Source organism: Nanorana parkeri, unplaced genomic scaffold (assembly GCF_000935625.1).
Source record: "Nanorana parkeri isolate BGI_ZX_2015 unplaced genomic scaffold, ASM93562v1 scaffold538, whole genome shotgun sequence".
In the NCBI taxonomy this organism is placed as follows: Eukaryota; Metazoa; Chordata; class Amphibia; order Anura; family Dicroglossidae; genus Nanorana; species Nanorana parkeri.
This window is the reverse complement of record NW_017306806.1, coordinates 705,755-714,898: the sequence shown is the minus strand read 5'-3', so window position 1 is coordinate 714,898 and position 9,144 is coordinate 705,755. Positions and strand designations below refer to the sequence as shown.

Below are 9,144 nucleotides of genomic sequence, written 5' to 3'. Positions count from 1 at the left end.
CCCTCTCTCTCCTCCCGACTGCTGCAGCTTCAGCTCCACGAAGTGGGCACTCAGAGAGGCGGCTCTGATCACACCTGTTATCGCTCCCTCTCTCTCCTCCCGGCTGCTCTGAAGCTGCAGTGGTCGGGAGGAGAGAGAGTGAGCGCTGACAGGTGCGATCAGAGCTGCCTCTCTGAGTGCCCGCCTCGTGGAGCTGAAGCTGCAGCGGCCGGGAGGAGAGAGAGGGATCGCTCAGCGGTGTGATCAAAACAGTATTAAAAACCCCCACTCCCAGTCCACATCTTTGCGGCCATATTGAGTGGGGCACTCATATTAATAACGTGCTGAATTAGTCTGACCCAGGGGCGGACTAGGCCCGGAGGCAGGGTGGCAATTGCCCCTCGGGCCTCTCTGATACCTTTGCAAACGCCCCCCACCACCGCAAGCACTTCATCTCTCCCCTCTCGGACGCTGCAGCAGCAGAGCGGCCAAGAGGGGAGAGATTAAATGCTTACGGCGGCGGGGTATCTGACCCAGGGGCAGACTAGGCCAGGGGGCAGGGTGGCAATTGCAAAACTGATACCTTTGCAAAACGCCCCCCACCGCCACAAGCACTTCATCTCTCCCCTCTTGGCCGCTGTAGAACAAGAGCGGCAAAGAGGGGAGAGATTAAATGCTTACGGCGGCGGTGGGGGGCGTTTGCAAAGGTATCAGAGAGGCTTGGGGGGGAATTGCCACCCTGCCTCCGGGCCCAGTCCGCCCCTGGCTCTTGTTCACCAGTATTAAGCTCGGATAAAGGGGCCTTTTGAATTTTTGGAACATGTTTGCTTTTATAATGAATACTTTGCCTATAAAAAAATTCTTCTAGGCTAAAGTACTTTCTTTCCTGTCCTTCCGATACTAATTCATTGAGGGCTGAGGAATATATCAGCAGAATGACTGCGACATGTGTTACCTGCAATTCTGTTCTGCAGTGTATGACAATGATGATGGCCTAGGGGTTCATATCAATAGACACTGATGTGTGAGAATTGTGTTCCGCATGGATGTAATGAAACCAATATGTAACTCCTTATATTACAGCTGAGTCTCTCACAATGCCCCCATACTGGGATGCCATGGACAACACTCAGCTGAAGGTGGTACCGCTAAACAACAGCAGCCCGGACTACACAGAGGTCGTGGGTCTCTTTACACAGACGTGTCTAATGAGAATAATCAAGGTAATACCAAAGGTGAAACTACATACTGTTGAGAAAGAGTTAATGCCCTCCATATAAAAATGCAGATCTCATGGATTTTTGAAGCACATTCCGTCCTGCTTCTATAATGTAGATGTTGAGACATGAAAATGACAATATACATTGCTTAAAGTGAGGGCTAAGTTGAAATAAAAGGGTAAGCCAATTACAGGAGCAGGGGGATGAGAACAGTGTACACTTGTAATAGTTGTGGAGAAGGAGCATTTCCTTGGCAGTCATATAAAGTCGTAGCTGCTGAAGACAAGTTACTTGTGATAACATTTATTGGGCTTGTGTAACTATTATATAATATTTTTAATGGTTGTGACCAGAATTCCAGCCATAAATAACAAGATAAAGAGCCCATTAAAAAATAAAAATATACCAGCTAAAATTTTGAAAATTGTGAAAATGTTACATAGTATTTGAGGTTGAATAAAGACACAGGTCCATCAAGTTCAACCTATTGCGTGTATGCATGTGATTCTGCATGTGTATGCGCGTGTATGAGTCCCTGTGTGATTTTGTTCTTATGATTACCTGTACCCCTGTATGTTACGGTCCCTGAGGAAATCGTCCAAGTGCTTTTTGAAAGATTCAATACTCACAGCTGAAATTACTGCTTGCAGCAGCAAGTTCCAGACCCTAACCGCTCTTAGCCCTCGTTCACACCTGAACTATTTGTAGCGCGTTCTACGCTCGACGAACACTCTACAAAACGCTCGAAAATATAAATCCCACTGTATTCAATGGTCTCATTCACACCTTGGCGTATTTCTACCCGTCCCTAATGCGCTACAAAACGGCCCACGCCTGAAAAGGTATATGTACTACTTTGGGCCGTTTTGTTGCGCGTTTCCATTGGGATACAGCCAAGTAGCCTTCAGAAACGCGCAACGGTCGCGCAACTTTTTTTACCGCGAATCGCGGTAAAAAAACGCGCGACAGACGCGCATATGCAATACGCCTAGGTGTGAACGAGACCTAACTGTGAAGAAGCCCCTTTTGCTGAAATCTTTTCTCCACCAGTTTTAGGTGGTGGCCTCTTGTCTTTGTTATGGAGTTTACCGTAAAAAGTTTATTGCTGATGTTGCCATCTCCATTGAACGTTTTGTACATCAGAATCATGTCCCCTCTTAATCTCCTCACTTCCAGCGTGAACATGTTTACATTTAGTAAGCTTGTTTCATAGCTTTGGTCCTCCAGCCCCTGAACTCGTTTAGTTGCCCTTCTCTGGACTCTTTCCAGCTCAAGGACATCCTTTCTGTGTATTGGTGACCAAAATGGGACCGCATACTCCAGATGAGCGATCTATAAAGTGGCAAAAAATTATAGATTTGTCTCTACAGTACATTCCCTTTAAATACAAGACAGTACTCTGCTCGCTTTGTTTGCAGTAGCCTGGCATTGCAAGCTACTCCTCAATCTTTGGTCCACTATGACCCCAGATCCTTTTCCATTTCTGACTTCCCTAGTAGAGTTCCCATTAATGTGTATTCCTCTTGCCTGTTTTTAACCCCAAAGTGCATTACTTTACATTTATTGACATTAAACCTCATCTGCCATATAGTTGCCCCTCCCCGATTTTATCCAGGTCCTCCTGTAATGTTCTAGTGTCTAAGTCCGTGTCTATTACCCTCCCGATTTTAGTTACATCAGCAAACACAGAAACATTGCTATTCACGCCCTCCCCGATATCATTAATAAACAGGTTGAATAATATGGGGCCTAGCACAGAACCCCGGGGCACACCACTCATAACCCTAGACCATGTTGAGCTTTCTAGATAGTGTTTGGTTGGTATTTGCGCAGAACATCCCCGGATTTGGGGCCCTTAGGAGTGTGCAGGCTCTACTAGGCACAATGATAGCAGACCTTCCATAAGAAGGAAATGTCCTTTATGCAGTCAGTCCCCCAAACCCTAAAAATCCCATAACGTATGTGATATCCCCCAATGACATAGTTTTATTACTTGTTGATGCTGCCAATAGATGTCTTTTGCTTCTGTTGGAAAAAAGGTGTGTAAAAGAAAATGAATTCCTATACTGATTACAGGTACTGGAATCCAATATCTTTCCCTATAATGGGCCTTGCAGGGGGAGAGGAGGTACCTGAGCTCCCAGTGCGCCTACCAGACACATTTGCACCTTGTAGGGAATTCTCTGGGGCACCCATGCCGCTTGCTGGGCTTCCCCCTGGTATCACCTCACTAGTACCATCCTCCCTTCCAGCACAGATTCCTCTACACAGACATGATCCCACATAGGGCAGATCAAGACCTTCAATGTCAGATTTCCCGCATTATGAGATGAAATCGGTGTGCGCACTTTTACGGCTGAGCACCAGGATTGGGGAACACACATGGCCAGTCTGTCAGCAGTTTTATTTTCTTTCATTCCAGATTGAGAGGATACAAAACAAACATTTATATCAAAACTACCGGATCAAGAAGAACAGTATCGATACCAAGAATGGTACCAATACCAACGAGATGAGGCTTTTCCATGGCACCGAGTTTGGAACAACAGATAATATAAGTCACAACGGGTTCAACAGGGCCTACGCTGGGGCCAATGGTGAGAAGTGACTTCCGTTATACTTCAGTATTCTTGTCAGGTCTTCTGAGATCATCTCCATCTAAAATTATAAGTTCAATATGTACCCAGAGGAGCCCAGTAGGACCGCTGCACCACACTGCAAGTCACTCCGGGGTCCCAGACTGGAAGTATAATATCACTGCACAGTTGGGGATCATGGTGTCCTAATGCTCAATGCTTGGGTGTCCTGGGTTCAATGCCCAGCAAAGACATATCTGCATGGATTTTGTATGCTCATAACATATGTAGGTTAACTGGCTTCCATCCAACTGTCATAGAGTGTGGATGTGTCTTTATAACGGAGGTGAGGACATTAGAGTGTAAGCTCCTCTGTACAGAGACTGGTGTGACTGTGTGGGGACATTAGAGTGTAAGCTCCACTGTACAGAGACTGATGTGACTGGCTCAGTGTTCTCTGTACAGCACTGCGGTATATGTCAGAGCTATATAAATGTCTAATAATAGCGTGTGACTTGGGGGGACATTAGAGTGTAAGCTCCTCTGTATAGAGGCTGATGTAGTGTCTCTTTATAGCTGCCTTCTCCTTGTGCATTCTGGGAGGTGATACAATAATACAATATAATATCCCGGACCTGACATTTGTGGACATTATTCTGTGTTGTATTTCTGCTTTGTGATTAATAAATCTTTTATCTTTCTATGAGCACAGCTACGATGTTGGGGAAAGGGACGTATTTCGCCATTGAAGCCAATTACTCTGCGGATGACACATACTCTAAACCACATACAAATGGATACAAATACATGTACCTGGCCCGCGTCCTCACCGGTGTTTACTGTGCCGGGAATAGCACGATGATCACCCCGCCAGCCAAGAGCACATCAAACCCCACTGACTTGTACGACAGCGTCACAGATAACGAATCAAGACCCACCGTGTTTGTGATATTTAATGACGTCCAGGCCTATCCAGAATACCTCATCACCTTCACTATGTGACCTCAGAGAGCGCAACATGGACTATGGGGAAGTGTCAAGACTCGCAGCAGCCTCCCTGCACAGCTCCCTGCATCACCTGACAGCACCACTCCTCTTGGCACACACTCCTTTTTCTTGCATGCCTCTTCCTTCACCTTCTGATCTGCACTAAATTCCCTTTATGTGCCTGTTGGCTTCCTTGACCACTCACGCTCCAGCTCCTTAAACCTATATGAACCCTCTCGAGTTCCAGCACCTTAAACCTATATGAATCCTGTTTCACAGTACTCCCAAATCCCCTCCCATTTTATTTGGTATACATCTGTAGTCCGCCTTCCCCACCTCTGTATCTTTGGTCCCCTTCTCTCAGATTGTAAGCTCGGTTAGACCGGGTTCTCCTCACCTACTGTTTCTGTATGTCAATGATGCTTGTCAGTGTTTCTTACTTGTCTTGTCTAAATGATTGTACAGCGCTGTGGAATATGTTGGCACTGTATAAATAATTGTAATGAATCCCTCAGGTCCCGGCACCCTAAACCTATATGAACCCCCCCACAAGTCCCAGCACCCTAAACCTATATGAACCCCTGGAGTCCCGGCACCCTAAAACTATATCAATCCCCCCAAGTCCAAGCTCCCTAAACCTATATAAACATATGACCCCCCCCCATATCCCAGCACGCTAAACCTATATGACCTCGTCGAGTCCCAGCACCATGAATCTATATGATCCCTCACTGGAGTCCCAGCACCCTAAACGTATATGAACCCCCTCGAGTCCACTGGCTTTTTTCAGCTTTTGGACATGTCGTAGATTTGTCTTACAAGCGCTGCTTTGTTCTGCAGCCAATATAGAGAATGTTTTTGGGGGACAGATTGTTCTCTCTTTTAATACCAAACTTCAAATGATAAACTTTCATTTATTTTAGAAATAGGAGGAAACATGGTGACAATTATGCAAGTAATATTTTTGTTTATTTCAAACACATAAAAGGACGTGTTTTTCTAAAATAAATCTTTTCATTTGTCTGGAATTGAAGAATATCAAATCTTCCTGTTTTATCCCAGTTATGGGGTCCGTATATGGGGCGGGAACAATGGTGTGTACGAATTTCGTCCCAATGCAAAAGAAATTAGAAATGTACGATAATGACTACAAAAAGAGGATTTCATAGCATGTGAAGATAAAAACAAAACATTACTTCATGTTCCTGTGCGTGCGCCGTCAACATTTAAACGGATTAAAAAAAAATAATAAAAGGATTTTAATATCCCTTTAATAGTGAAGACTGGAGCGCAGCCACCAGAAATGTCAACTGTTCCAATTCTGCTACGTGCAAACATTCGTCCGTTCGCGCAATACCCCAAATTCCGGAAATTCGTCCGAATCCGATACGAATTACGAATCCGATCCGAAACCCAAAACCAAACACATACAGGACCCAATTTTGGAAATCCGAAAGGAAACATTTTTTTTGCGGCTGCACATGTCTAATGAGGAGCTTTCTTCTCACACTATGACATGACAACAAAGGTTCTGTCTTTGAAAATATCTACAAAAATTGCACCATTCTGCAGAGAAAACGTGTGAGATTTGTGAATGTTTTCAACATTTTTATATCAGAGCTCCTTAAGCAATTCCGTGCCGCAATACGTCTATAGACGGCGGCCCGTTTTAAGAGGTTAAAACAAGAACACGGCTGCTGCACCATTTAGAGCCAGGAGAAGAAGCAGATCTTGGCTTCCTCAGCTTCTTTGGGGTCCCTAGGTGACATTAGGGATCTGAAAGACCCCTGATGTCTCCATAAAGAGGTCACACCCTATTTGCTATTACATAGGGTGCTTGTTTATCCCCCTATGTGATAGCAATAGGGTTAGTGTAAAAAAAATAAAGTGTTTAAAAGTTATAAAAATTAAAGCAACATAAAAGAAAGATTAAAATAAATGCAAAAAAACGTTTTTAAGTCCCCCGCCCCCCACGCGCATACACATACACACGCAAACACGCATCGGCGCGCCTACGTGCAAAAATTACAATTGCGCTACACGTTACATATTGCCGTGAACGACGCAGCGAAAGCAATAATTCTCGGCCTATCAATCGCTGTTAGCACTAAACTGATGAGCGCTAAAAGCGTTTAAAATGTTCCCTATGGGAAATTTTGAGTATTTACTTTTTTTTGCGGCTTCACGTGCGAACGCAATTTTAAGCCTTGACATGTTTGGTATCTATTTACCCGGCGTGACCCCGTCTTTCATATTTTACCAAAAAATTGGGTATTATATTATGTTTCTGTGCACTACATTTTAATTTAGTCTATTTTTTCCTAAAAATACCGGTTTGATAAACATTTGCGCAAAAACTGTGCAACGTAAAAAATTTAAACTAGCAGAACATATATCATTGTATGGGGGTCTGAAGCTGTTTTCTAGCCAAAAATGTATATTTTATCATGTGTGCGCAAATAGTAGGAAAATGCTCCGGACTGCAAGTGGTTAAAGTTGAATAAAAAAATAAAAATAGTTTCTAGTTGTTTTTTTCGATGTATATAAGTAACGATGCTATAAAATACTTAAGGCCCCATTCACACGTAGCGACATACCTTTTGCAGCGGCCGGGATAGCGCGACTTTCGGGGCGACGATCCAGCGACGGTAGCGCGACCTTCTCCGTCGGGCTCCATTAGAAAAAAGCAAAATCGCGCAAAATTGCGACCGCGACATGGAGCTAAGACAGCTCCATTGAATATCATTAGCCGGCGACTTCTCGCAATATCGGGCAACAAAAATGCGCGATATCGCGGCGGAAATCGCGTGATAAATCGCTACGTGTGAATGGGGCCTTATACTCCTCCTCCTATACATAGAAACACCACATATGTGCGTCTTAGTCACATGGCGGGAATATGGAACAAGCGGAGGTGAGGAGCGCAATTTATAAGATCGGTCAGAACTCAATAAAGCGCAATGGCTCTGGTGAGGCCGCTCTCTACAAAAACGGGGCGTCCCTCATACACGGCGACCCAGAATTGTAGATTCACATGTATAAAGAGAGCGGCAACAAAGACAGACCGGGAGTCCAAAAACTTCTAACAATAGAATTGTTTTGTGTCAGTTAAAACAAATGATTTTAGTATATTTTCTTTTCTAGTCGAATGCAATGTAATGTAATACCGCATTATGGCCACTGGATGGAGCTGATGAGCACAGCATTATCCCTTGCTCCGCAGTGACAACAAATTGAACACGTTGAGGAGAATTCGGCGCTGTTACTGATACAGGAGATAGGACAGGAACATGTAAAGGGATGAAAGGTACATTGGAAGGTACAGACACAGAAGACACATTGATGACACACGGGGGGAAGGGACACGATTGGCAGTAATAAATCTGACTCTACATCAATATCAGAAGGTAAAATCTGCTCAGAAGCTCTTACCCGTTGTTGCTGGAGCCGCAGGATCTGTGGTGGCAGCACTGCCTCTGACGGGGCCCGGGGCTCCTGTCTGGGCATAGTGAAGGGGGCCGCTGACTTCCTGTCACACCTCTGGTAAGCTCTTCTCCTTCATTCTCCATAGCTGCAGAAACAGCACAACACTTGTTCTCCCTCTTGGATTGCTCCTTTTATAGGTCTCGCTGTTGCTCCTGGCAACATCCCAACATGATGACAAGGCCTGTGTGATCTCCTGAGGTAATCTCTCCTCCTAAAGTGTGAGCAGTCCGTGTGATCTCCTGAGGTTATATCTCCCCTTGAGGCGTGGGCAGGTCATGTGATCTCCTGAGGTAATCTCTCCTCCTGAGGTGTGCGCAGGTCATGTGATCTCCTGAGGTAATCTCTCCTCCTGAGGTGTGCGCAGGTCATGTGATCTCCTGAGGTAATCTCTCCTCCTGAGGTGTGCGCAGGTCATGTGATCTCCTGAGGTAATCTCTCCTCCTGAGGTGTGCGCAGGTCATGTGATCTCCTGAGGTAATCTCTCCTCCTGAGGTGTGCGCAGGTCATGTGATCTCCTGAGGTAATCTCTCCTCCTGAGGTGTGCGCAGGTCATGTGATCTCCTGAGGTAATCTCTCCTCCTGAGGTGTGCGCAGGTCATGTGATCTCCTGAGGTAATCTCTCCTCCTGAGGTGTGCGCAGGTCATGTGATCTCCTGAGGTAATCTCTCCTCCTGAGGTGTGCGCAGGTCATGTGATCTCCTGAGGTAATCTCTCCTCCTGAGGTGTGCGCAGGTCATGTGATCTCCTGAGGTAATCTCTCCTCCTGAGGTGTGCGCAGGTCATGTGATCTCCTGAGGTAATCTCTCCTCCTGAGGTGTGCGCAGGTCATGTGATCTCCTGAGGTAATCTCTCCTCCTGAGGTGTGCGCAGGTCATGTGATCTCCTGAGGTAATCTC

At 45.4% G+C, this 9,144-nt stretch overlaps 1 protein-coding gene across 1 annotated transcript in view; it reads left to right on the top strand.

The window, feature by feature from the left end:
- The window catches only part of LOC108791261 (poly [ADP-ribose] polymerase 14-like), a 28,945-nt gene extending 24,094 nt beyond the window's left edge, over positions 1–4,851 (top strand). The window contains exons 14-16 of the mRNA XM_018561694.1: positions 1,063–1,202; positions 3,622–3,796; positions 4,488–4,851. Of these exons, the coding sequence (XP_018417196.1) occupies positions 1,063–1,202; positions 3,622–3,796; positions 4,488–4,777 (605 nt within the window). The 3' untranslated portion in view covers positions 4,778–4,851. The remainder of the gene's footprint in view (positions 1–1,062; positions 1,203–3,621; positions 3,797–4,487) is intronic.
- Positions 4,852–9,144: the final 4,293 nt, after the last annotated feature.